At 37.3% G+C, this 13047-nt stretch overlaps 1 protein-coding gene across 1 annotated transcript in view; it reads left to right on the plus strand.

Moving 5' to 3' along the window:
• LOC145987960 (uncharacterized) overlaps window positions 1-12337 on the plus strand; it is a 120577-nt gene extending 108240 nt beyond the window's left edge. The window contains exons 14-15 of the mRNA XM_083122802.1: window positions 5659-5881; window positions 10204-12337. Coding sequence (XP_082978928.1) covers window positions 5659-5881; window positions 10204-12337 — 2357 coding nt within the window. The remainder of the gene's footprint in view (window positions 1-5658; window positions 5882-10203) is intronic.
• The last annotated feature ends 710 nt before the right edge of the window (window positions 12338-13047 follow it).

Raw genomic sequence — 13047 nt, forward strand, 5'->3', positions numbered from 1 at the left:
TGTGGACAGGTTGCTAAAAGAACGGGTGGCCAAAGTACAAGTCTCAAAAACACTTTGTACCACATATACAGTCATAAAACTAGTCGGTAGCATAAGCACACTTTGCTAAAACAACGGGTTGCCAAAGGACAAGTCTCAAAAATACTTTTTACCATGTCGACAGTTTGTAAAACAACTGGATAGCATGTGGGCAGGTCGCGAAAAGAACGTGTGGCCAAAGAACAAGTCTCAAAAACACTTTGTACCATATGGACAGGTTGTAAAAAGACTGGGTAGCATAGCGACAGATTGCTAAAAGAACGACTGTCCAAAGGACAAGTCTCAAAAGCACTTTCTACCATATGGCCAATTGTAAAAAAAAGTGTAGCATAAAGACACATTGCTAAGAAACCGGGTTACTAAAGTACAAGTCTCAAAAACACATTGTACCATATGGACAGATCAGTAAAAGAAAGGGTCGCCAAGGAACAAGTCTTATAAAAACTGTGTACAATATACAGAGGCGTCCAAAAAAATGTATTCACTGTTTGTAAGGCAATGATTTCGAAACAAACAGACTTACACGTACTAATCTCATGTGGATGTGTAGTGTAACTGTTTAGTTTGTCGCGGGTAGGTGGTGCTGGCAATTTGCCAGCCAGTCTAGCGTAAGACGCATTCTGAAGGTTGCACAGTGGAAAGTGTACATTCCAAGACTGCTACACGTGATCAACGAGGATGATCTGGATCATAGGGTCGAATACTGAGAATGGTTTGAGCACATGGTTCGCGAGGATAGAGAATTTGCAGGGACAGTTCTGTGGTCTGACGAGGTGCAATTCAAACTTAACGGTACTGTGAACTGTCACAATTGTGTCTACTGGTTGCCCATCGATCCTCACGTTTATGTGGAGGAGGCAGTGAATCTACCGTGGCTTAACATGTGGTGTGGTTTGTCATCGCGTGGTTTGATTGGTCCCTTCTTCTTCGAGGGTACCGTAACCGGTGAGGTGTATCTTGAAATGCTTCAGTCAAGAATTTTGCCTGCCATCTGAACCATGTTTGGCGATGAAATGTTTTACCATCGCGATGTCAGGTCATACCTGGATGACACTCTCCCCGGATGGTGGATAGGTCGACGCGATGCTATTGAGTACCCTCCTTGGTTCCCTGATTTGACATCACTGAACTTCTACCTGTGGGGGACCATCAAGGATGACATGTATCGACAAAACCAACTACACTCAACGAACTACGTGAACAAGGACAGGTTGCTTAAAGAATGGGTGGCCAAAGGACAAGACACAAAAACAATGAGTAGCATATGGACAGGTTGAAAAAAGACTGTGTAGCATAAGGGCAGGTCGCTAAAGAATAGGTCGCCAAAGACCAAGTCTCAAAAAATATGGAAGTCACCATCACAGGTCACTTAAAGAACAGGTAGCCAGAGTACAAGTCTCATAAACACTTTGTACCATATGGACAGGTCATAAAAATAGTCTGTACCATAAGAACATGTTGCTAAAAGAACGGGTCGCTAAAGGACAAGTCTCGGAAACAATGAATAGTATATCGACAGGTTGAAAAAAGCCTGGGTAGCATATGGAGAGATCGCTAAAAGAACGGGTGACAAAGAACAAGTCTCAAAAACACTTTGTACCATATGGACAGCTTGAAAAAGACTGGGTAGCATAGCGACAGGTCGCTAAAAGAATGACTGGCCAAAGGACAAATCTCACAAACACTTTCTACCATATGGCCAATCGTAAAAAAAAGTCTGTAGCATAAAGACACATTGCTAAAAAACTGAGTTACTAAAGTACAAGTCTCAAAAACACATTGTACCATATGGACAGATGAGTAAAAGAACGGTTTGCCAAAGAACAAGTCTTATAAAGACTACGCAGAATACGGAAAGGCCACAAATATACCAGGTAGCATAAGGACACTTGCTAAAACAACGGGTCACCAAAGGACAAGTCTCAAAAATATTTTGTACGATATGGACAAATCGATAAAAGAACGGGTCACCAAAGGACAAGTCTCAAAAATACTTTGTACCATATGGGCAGGTCACAAAAATAGCTTGTAGCATAAGGACATGTTGCTAATAAATCTGGTCGCCAAAGGACAAATCTCAGAAACAAAGAATAGCATATGGACAGGTTGAAAAAAGACTAGGTAGCATATGGAGACATTGCTAAAATAACGTGTCGCCAAAGGACAAGTCTCGAAAACACTTTGTACCACATAGACACGTCGTAAAACTAGTTGGTAGCATAAGCACACTTTGCTAAAATAACAGGTAGCATAAAGACAAGTCTTAAAAATAGTCGGAAGCATAAGGACACGTTGCTAAAACAACGGGTTGCCAAAGGACAAGTCTCAAAAATACATTGTACCATATGGACAGTTCGTAAAAAGACTGGATAGCATAATGACAGGTCGCTTAAAGAACGGATCGCCAAAGTACAAGTCTCAAAAACAAATTGTACAGTCAACGGCAAAGAAAATGAAACGCAAATTGTCCATTACCATTTTCTTTGCGCTTTATACCACACCCTTTCTTGTTTTAAGGAATGAATTTATGTTCATACATAGCAGATGTCGCCCTCTGCCTGATGATGTTTTTCATGATCATCACATTCTGGAAAATGAACTGAATGAAAATAGTGATGGACAATTTGCCTATTTCGCCATTGGGTATACCATATGGACATGTCGTAAAAATAGCTTGTAACATAAGGACATGTTGCTAATAAAACTGGTTGCCAAAGGACAAATCTCAAAAACAAAGAATAGCATATGGACAGGTTGTAAAAAGACTGGTTAGCATATGGAAAGATCGCTAAAAAACGGGTCACCAAAGGACAAGTCTCAAAAATATTTTGTACGATATGGACAACTTGATAAAAGAACGAGTCACCAAAGGACAAGTCTCAAAAATACTTTGTACCATATGGGCAGGTCACAAAAATAGCTTGTAGCATAAGGACATGTTGCTAATAAAGCTGGTCGCCAAAGGACAAATCTCAAAAACAAAGAATAGCATATGGACAGGTTGTAAAAAGACTGGGTAGCATATGGAAAGATTGCTAAAAAAAATGGGTTGCCAAAAGACAAGTCTCGAAAACACTTTGTACCACATGGACAGGTCGTAAAACTAGTCAGTACCATAAGCACACGATGCTAAAAGAACGGGTCGCCAAACGACAAGTTTCAAAATCAATGAATAGTATTTGGACATGTAGAAAAAGAGACTGGGTAGCATATGGAGAGATTGCTAAAAGAACGGGTTGCCAAAGGACAAGTCTGAGAAATTCTTTTTGCCATATGGACAGTTTGTAAAAAGACTGGGCAGCATGTGGGCAGGTCGCTAAAAGAACGGGTGGCCAAAGTACAAGTCTCAAAAACACTTTGAACTATATGGACAGGTCGTAAAAATAGTCTGCAGCATAAGGTCATGTTACTAAAAAAATGGGTCGCCAAAGGACAAGTCTCAAAAACAATGAATAGCATATGGACAGGTTGTAAAAAGACTGGGTAGCAGATGGAGAGATCGCTAAAAGAACGGGTCGCCACAGGACAAATCTCAAAAATACTGTGTAGCATATGCAAAGGTCACTAAAAGAACGGGTCATTAAAGGACAAATCTCAAAAACAAATTGTAGTCAACGGCAAAGAAAATGAAAGGCAAATTGTCCATTACCATTTTCATTGCGCTTTATAACACACCCTTTCTTGTTTTAAGGAATGAATTTATGTTCATACATAGCAGATGTTGCCCTCACATTCTCGAAAACTGACTGAATGAAAATAGTGATGGACAATTTGCCTATTATTTCTTTCGCCATTGGGTATACCATATGGAGAGGTCGTAAAAATAGCTTGTAACATAAGCACATGTTGCTAAAAAAAAACTGGTCACCAAAGGTCAAGTCTCAAAAACAATGAGTAGCATATGGACAGGTTGAAAAAAGACTGGGTAGCATATGGAAAGATCGCTAAAAGAACGGGTCGCCAAAGGACAAATCTCAAAAATACTTTGTAGCATACAGAAAGGCTGCCAAAAGACCGGGCAGCATGAGGATAGGTCGCTAAGAGAATGGGTCCCCAGAGGAAAAGTTTCAAGAAAACAGTGTAGCGGCAGGTCGCAAAAAAACTGAGCCAACGAAAGACAGGCCATAGGACAGACCGTTAAAACAACAGTCGCTGTAGGACAGAAGGTTAAAAGAATGGTCGCCATATGACAGACCGTTAAAAGAACGGTCGCCGTATGACAGACCGTTAAAATAACGGTCGCCGTATGACAGACCGTTAAAAGAACGGTCTGCGTACGACAGACCGTTAAAAGAACGGTCGCTGTACGACAAACCATTAAAAGTACGGTCGCCGTATGACATACTGTTAAAAGAACGGTAGCCGTACGACAGACCGTTAAAAGAACGGTCGCCGCACGACAGACCGTTAAAAGAATGGTCGCCATAGGACAGACCGTTAAAACAATGAGTCGCCGTAGGACAGACCATTAAAACAATGAGTCGCCGTAGGACGAGCTGCTACAAGAATGTGTCAGCAAAAGACAAGTCTCAAAAAATATGGAAGTTACAATCACAGGTCACTAAAAGAACGGATCACCATAGGACAAGTGTCAGAAATATTGTTTAGCATCAGGACAGGTTGCTAATAGAACGGATCACCAAAGGACAAGTGTCAGAAATATTGTTTAGCATAAGGACAGGTTGCTTAAAGAACGGGTGGCCAAAGGACAAGACTCAAAAACTCTTTCTACCATATGGACAATCATAAACATATTCTGAACGGAAGAGGGAATTTCTTAAGACTTCTTTAGGGCAACATAGGTCATGATGCCAGATGTTTTCAGTCCTTTGTATTAACACAGTACATGGAGTCTAATAAAATTAAACCAAGAAGTTTAATGAATGGTTGTAGTGATAGAATCTCATTTGGGACCACATGCTAATCATTAGCGCACTTCTTCAAATTTGAGAAGACTCCACATACTCATACCTGTTTAAAATCATGAAAAAACAACAAACCACAGAAGCATTAAAATAGCTCAAGATAGCACATTACTGGCAATAACATAATGCAATGAAAGGAAAAAGAAATGCAAACACATGTTCTGAAAGAGTTCTGCTTGAAGTAAACTGGTTAAAGATTTTCTAGTAATTCTTATTCAAATCCATGGATATAATACCATGGATACATTCAGGTGCTGACCATGGGTGTTCCTCTGTGGATATAATACCATAGATACAATTCAGACATAGCCATGGGTATTCCTCTGTGGGTACAATCCAAAGACTAGCCATGGATGTTCCTCTGTAGATACAATATTATGGATACAATCCAAACGCTGGTCACAGGTGTTCCTTCACCAATTTCTTTCAATCACCATTCATCCTCAACGTTGCTATTAGCGTAGAGGAACAGAAAGGTGATGCCGAATAACAAAAATACATGTGTGTACAGATCATTAAGCTTACACAGAAATTCAGTACATATGTTTTAATAATTATAGCACTGTATTAATTTTAATGCACAACTGATGAAAAACATCATTATTTTCAGTCCATATGAACTGAACTTGAAACAATTCAACACACACAATAAATATCTATTCCTACCGTATTTACTGAAACTTGCTCATTGCAGAAGGCTGCTGCTTCAAGGACAAGGACATTTACCTCATCTGTAGCATCCTGAAGCAATATCTGAAGGATCTTCCAGAGCCACTCTTTCCTTATGAAGCTGCTGCAAATTTGTATCGCATTTATGATATTGATGCACCAGACCATCAGAAAATGAGAGAGATATTTCAAAACATGCCACAGGAGAACAAGGACACCATAATATACCTTCTTCATCATCTCAGAAAGTAAGTGGTGTATTATTTAATGCTTTAGGTTTAAATGACATCTTTTTGTATGGGTGATACAGGATGGTGTCAAAATAGATTTCCACCATCATTGCCTTGTTCCAGTGTGACAGCAGTGATGAAGGAAGAAAGTGTAATAATGTGATGTAATATAATACCGTATTACCAGCCTTACCCATAATCAATTCTAGACATTACCCAACTCACAAGAGCACTATAAAAGGTGTAAACAATGTTTCTCAGGAGGAGAACATGAGGATACCACCAGGAGTCCACAAGTATAGTTCTGTGCGAATTAATTGGAAGATGACAAAAACTACCCATTTTATATATTTTTGTACTTATGCACTTCAATTGCATCATTCAAAAACAATGAATTACATACCTGTAATCTTTCTTAACTCTTTCGCTGCGGAATTCTCTGGTACACAATATCCCTTGGCTGCATAATTAAATTTGAAAAAATATTTTCTTTTATAAACAAATAGTTTTCACAATTACATTGCATTATATATGAGAGAGAACTTAACAAAAGTCATTCCTTGTACTGGAAAACCATTCTGTAGTCCCTGGTGGTATGATATTTTGAAAAATCTTTAAATTTTGAAAAAAAAATCTTTTAGAAACAATAATTTTACAAACATTTTTTTAGAAACAATAATTTTGTACAATTACATAGCAAAATATGTTATAGAGAACTTACAAAAGTCATTCCTTGCACTGGAAAACCATTCTGTAGTCCCTGGCGGTATGATATTTTGAAAAATTTTGAAATTTTGAAAAAAAAAACAACATTTTTTTAGAAAGAATAATTTTACAAAATTACAATGCAAAATATGTTATAGAGAACTTACAAAAGTCATTCCCTGCACTGGCAAACCATTCTGTAGTCCCTGGGGGTATGATATTTTGAAAAATTTTGAAATTCCCGCACCTAGATCAATTCTGTTTTGCACTCTGCTCCATGATATTACGGACGGCGGTACAAATTCTTCATCAGACACTACACAATCACTGTCACCACTTGAAGTCTCATAAAAACTGTCGCTATTATCGTCACAACTTAATTCACCTTCTGATTCTGAGTCAGCAAATAACAGTTGAGTAACATCATTAACAGACAAGTGTTGACGATTTGACGAAGCCATGTTGATTACATTTGAATATGCATTTGAAACTGACATGTCAGAGCACTCAACGCTCGTATGTCAAAGAATTCTAAACAGAGGCGTAATTAGCGACATCATATGGATAAAAACAAAACTACAAGTTCAAATAGTTCCAAATACTATCAACAGATGTCAGAAGGCTACTAAAAGTGACGTACTTCAGAAATGCGACACCCGCAGCGAATGGAAGTATGAACTCGCAATAATGTGACATCCACGGAGCAAGGCACCTGGTGTGCTGTGCATAAATGCAACGACCACAGCGAAAGAGTTAATAGCAACTTATAAAACAGAAAATGGACATATTAGCATTACACGATTTGGCATAGCTTCATCATCATGAAACCATGCATGAGTTAGAGACAGTCAAGTTTTGTGAGTCTCATTATCCAAATAGCTACATATTTTCTAATGTCAGGGGAGTTCCCTGGCTACTTTAGCACACTAATATTATCACTGAAGAATTTCATGACTTCTTGACTTCCTTCGAAGTGTGGCATGGAACCGAATCTTCTTGAAAAATTCTGTCACCATCCGGAAACCTTTTCTGTAGCTCAGAAACAACACTCCTTTTCAGCATTTCAATGTACTGGTCACTTTTCATCATGCCATTGGTTGATACTAATTATACTAAGGAGCCCAATCCTTCATTGGTGAAACATCCCCAAAACATCTTCTTCACGAGGTGCTTTAGGGTCTCTTGCAAATGTGCATACGTTGTTGACTCATACTTTGCTTGGGACACATATCTTGGTAACATATCTTCGCACCAATGCCAGAAACACAAATGTGCAAATTTTGATCAGCCAGAGAAGTTTCAGACTGCTTTTTTTTTTGATTGATTGATTTGCTTTATTTTACTTCGCTTTTTGGGCCACTTTTGGCTAATTTGCAAAGATGGGGATGAGTGATGATACGATGAAATTGATGAATGGACACTGACAAACATCCATGCCCAGGTCAGGATTCGAACCTAGGACCCCTGGCATCATAGTGCAAAGTGCAAACCACTCTGCCACGGGGGCCGGCTGCTTTTTGTTGATAACATTCCTATGCTAACTTATGACCTAATTAACACCAATAAGTAGTTACATATTTTACAAATGACGACATTTATCCAAATGTAAAACCTAGTTTTTCCCAGGAGATTGAATATTAAAATGTTTTTATCTAAAGTAAGATTTCACACATTCCTGGTTTTGGCATTGGTACAATGATATTACATGTTTTCTATTTGTGGTATTTGTGCTATTCTCTAGTTTCCTTTGAGTAATGCAGATATGTTTGTGTGATGTAAACAGTGAAAATATGATTTTTTTTAAAAAAAATTAGGTAATCTTTATATAATTATGACAGATCCATCACCTTACTTTTATGTAATTTTGTTTTAAGCCATGACAATAACGCCAAAAAATCAAGGCCATATTTTGAAAATAATACTTTCTGATTCTGAAAACGTTGACTACAGGTCAGCAGTTCAGGCAGGGGATCTGATGGGATTTCTGAGAAATTTACTTGAATCTAAAAAAATAGCACAAGAGTGAATTAAATAGTGAAAGACAATGAAAAAATATTGGTCCATATTTTAATATGTTTGCACATATCTTACATAATTTAGTGATTTATTCTACATATTTATGTACATATTTTGCATGTTTTGCTACATGAAAATCCAGGCCTTAGTTATCAGTTTTACTGTCCTCTTCCTTACATCATGGAGATGACAATTTAACATTTCAAAATACATTGAGCCAGTGCTTTATTATGGGAAGAAAGATTCCAATATTCTTCAAGTTGGTTTGGTACTGCAATTTTATTTGGTTTATTATTGTGTCCATCATAAGAACTACTCGAAATAGTGTGGGGCCTCCCTGATGGCATACTGCCAAGTCAACAAGGTAATGTTACCACAACGTTGTGGCAACGTTAGCCCCTAACATACCTAACGTTGTTACAACGTTGAATGTATGTTGATACAACGTTGTGAAAACGTTGTGTCAACGTTTAAGGGTCATTTTTTTCAACGTTGCTGCAACGTACATATGCGTAACAGGAAAAACTCATGTTTGTAACGTCACAGTTTCTCTTTACATATTATAAAAACTTTTCCTGCTCCACCAAAATAGGCAATTGTTAGTCTGGAGATTTTGATGAATTAACCAATCCCTAACTACACCTGGTAATCAGTTTCTTTTTGTAGTACTTAGCTCCTGATTATATAGTCTGGAATAAAAATATTTACCATGGGAGTTTCACTTGTATTCAACACATTTCATTTTCTGATCTTCCTTACAACTTCAATATTCACACATCTTTCGAAGGATAATAAAACACCTTTTTTCACTAATTACAATCGAAAGTATCCTTATTTGTGTTACTAAAAGTTATGTTTGTTTTGCATTTGAGTCGCACTGCCATCTAGTGTACGCTGTAGGAAATATAAGGTTTGGTGGTCAGTGCACACACAAATTCAGATTAAACAAAACACTCCGATCTGACGTTTGTGGCGCTCATGGTGGTGATCATCCAAACTAAAGCGTATTCAGTGGAATGTTTTTTGCAACGTTGATGCAACGTTATCACAACGTTGTTCCCCTACATACAACATTCATCATAAATACAACGTTGTGGCAACGTTATCACAACGTTGTTCCCCTACATACAACATTCATCATAAATACAACATTCATACAACGTTGTGGCAACGTTAGTGTGTTGACTGGGTGGTAATGTTATCATCTTGTAATCAAGTGGTCCTGCTTTCAATACCCGGTGGATGCACAAGTGGTTGAGATCCCACTTTAAACTGTAGGTCCAGTCCCGATTGGTCTTCCTGTGCATAAAGTGGACTTAAAATCATAACTCAAACTCAAAATAGTGTGATATATTCATATATTATCATATATCCATGTAATTATACATACACACACACACAGTTTATTTTATTAAAATAAAATGTTATTTATTTTATGCCCGCCTATAGAACTGTGGTGGTAAGGGTTACCATTACATACCACCAGAAAAAAGTAACTGCATTTATCCAGTTTATGTAAAATCTCCCTCGATGTATACCATATTTTTATGGATATTTCAATGTAATATTCTTAATAAATATTCAAGCTTTTTTTAAAAAAATTATTTCTCTTTCTTTAGAGTTGCACAAAACAGTGACAAGAACAAAATGACATCTACAAACCTAGCTACTGTGTTTGGACCAGCTTGCATACAGCTGCCGCAGAAGACTGTTGTAGATCCCCTTGAAACTTACAGTGAGACTCAAAAACTGAATCACATTTTCTACTACTTTCTGGAACATATTCCAGATGACGTTGAGAATGGCATAATGGAACCTACTGCGGACATTCAGATGTGTTTGCAAAAGGAGGGTGAAACAGAAGATAAATTGCAGACAAAGACACAGACACTTCCCAGTTTGCATAGAGAAGTTGATTCTTTTTCAAGTGTTTCACAAAATTCTATAGAAACTTCCACAACCATGAATATAGATGAGATTGAGGATTGTGAAGACAATTGGGGGACAATGCCATTCAATAAAACAAATGAGAATGTCAGTTCAGAATTAGATGAAAGAACTGATTTTACAGTAAATGCAGTAGAGAAAGAAACTGCTGGAACTGAGCAAGGTCATACAGAAGATGAAGGAAATGATCTGGGAAAGTCTCCAGAATCCATAGAAAGTACTGAAATCGAAGAAAACTGTGTATGTAGTGAAAGTAATCAAGAAGTTGACCCCATTGTGGAGAAAACTTCACTGAATGAATTGAAAATTGAAACTGACAGTTCAGTAACAGAAATTGGTACTGACAACTCCAATATCATTCCGGAACATTGCTCCGATCTAGAAGAATCTGAGCTGAAAGTGGAAACTGAAACTGTTGAGCAACCTAACCAGCAAAGCATGGCTGGAAATGAAACAAATTTGTCAGATAATTTAGAATTAACAGATGCAATATCAGAGAAACAAAATGTGAATAGTTCTAACAATGGGAAAAATTTTCCATCAAGTGAACTACAGCATGGATTTCACCAAGACAAATCTTGTGAGAATCCTGCAAACTTGAGTAATGTTAAAGTTATCCTTCCAAATCTGTTACCTGAAAGTATTAAAATAAATAGTCCTGAAATAACTTCAAGTAATGAGCCAGACCATGGGATTGCTGACAAACCAATCAATGAGGTAGATCATGTGGATGACAATCCAAACCATGAGCTATGTCATGAGATGAGTGTTCAGCCAATCACTAGTCAGGAAATCCAATCAAGTTCTATGGATGAGATAGTATCTGAAGATGTCAAGGACAGAAGCAGTGAAGTTAGCCACAATATTGAAAGCAGAGAACTTGATCAGTCTACATCTGATTGTACCATTCAAATTAATGATGTGTCTATATCAAGTAATGGCCATGAATTGGATGTAAGAAATGAGACTGTTCCTGACTTGAAAGATGATATGGCTTCTGATGATGTTTTTGAAGAATCTACAAATGAAGATAATACTCCAGTCAACAGTAAGAAAGAGACTGAACATGTAAAGAGTTCTGATAATGAAGAGACTGAAGAAAACATTGAACCCGAAGATGTTTGTGAAACTATCCAGGACAAGATTCAAGAAATGACAAAAACTGAACAAGATGGTATTTCTATGAATGTTGAAGAAAATGAAATTTCTTCCACTGTTGCAACAGAATCAGAAGAAACGAGTTTGACACACAATACAAATCAAGGAAAGGAAGATGAAGAAGGTGCTAAGGATCTACAGGCTTCAGACCTCCAAGAAATTAAAACTGAAGTTGCTCAGTCAGTCAATGGGAACACTGAGGAAAGCCATTCTGCTGACAAAGTAGAAAGCACATCACATGGTCAACTAAGCAATGTTATTACTGAAAGGAAGCAATCGGTAAATAACTCTGCATCTCCAGGAGGAACTTCTCAGCCAGACAACAAAACAAAGAATTTAGATCAATTAGTAAATATATCTTCAGAACATGACATTAATGCCATCAGTAAACAAGATAGTTCAAAGAGTGACCATGAGGAAACTGGAAAATACAAATACAGTGACATATCCCACACTGAACCAAAGTTCAGTGTAAAATCTAAGGTTTTGTCACGTGAAAGCCTTGTAAGTGTAAAGAAACCAACTCCAACGATGAAAGACCTCGACATAGAACAACTTAAGCATTTTACAGAAGCACCAGCAAAGAAGAAATTAGGGAAATTAAAAATGTTTGCTTTTAAAAAGTCATATGCCTTTGGTAATAACTAACAAAAAAAATACTGTAAAAATCTTTAAATACCATAATTGTGCTCATTGTTTTGTCTGTAAATAATGTATAAAATTATATCACAAATTAAGGAATGTAAATAAACAATTGTAATACAAATATTATTTTTTTTACTTTTATGCATTGTATATATTTCTTACTCATCAAGTAGCAGTGTTTCCTGAACATGTATGTTTGAAAGAAATATGTCTGCTTTTTTATGATTAAGAAATGTTAGAATGAATTGCCTTACTCCTCGTAACTGTCAAACATATATATTTTAGATACAATGTTTCATCTACAATTTCTTATTCTTATTAGTATTAAAAATAACTCGTGGCACAACAGCAACACCTCTCCACAAGTGGGAGATCATTCAACCAGTTACAGGGTGATGTGTGGTCAGCACGATGAATTTCCAGTTGTTGTAGGTTTCCATGACTGAGATATGCTATTCATTTATAGCTCCTCAATTTCCTCACAATGGTAGGTAGCCCCCGGTCCCACACACAGGCCGAAATCTCAGAGAAAAGTTGTTATGTTTCCCTCAGGAGAATCGAACCTGCACATTTCCAGTAGATGGAGCCCAAAGAATGATGCCTTAGACCGTACCACCATGGTGTGGGACTCTTATTAGTAGTATGTACTTTTATTTTTGTTTGTTTATTTATTGCTTCTTTTCAATATCATTTTGTATATCATGCTATGTACT

Source organism: Lepisma saccharinum, chromosome 5 (assembly GCF_977018435.1).
Source record: "Lepisma saccharinum chromosome 5, izLepSacc3.1, whole genome shotgun sequence".
Lineage (NCBI taxonomy): Eukaryota > Metazoa > Arthropoda > Insecta > Zygentoma > Lepismatidae > Lepisma > Lepisma saccharinum.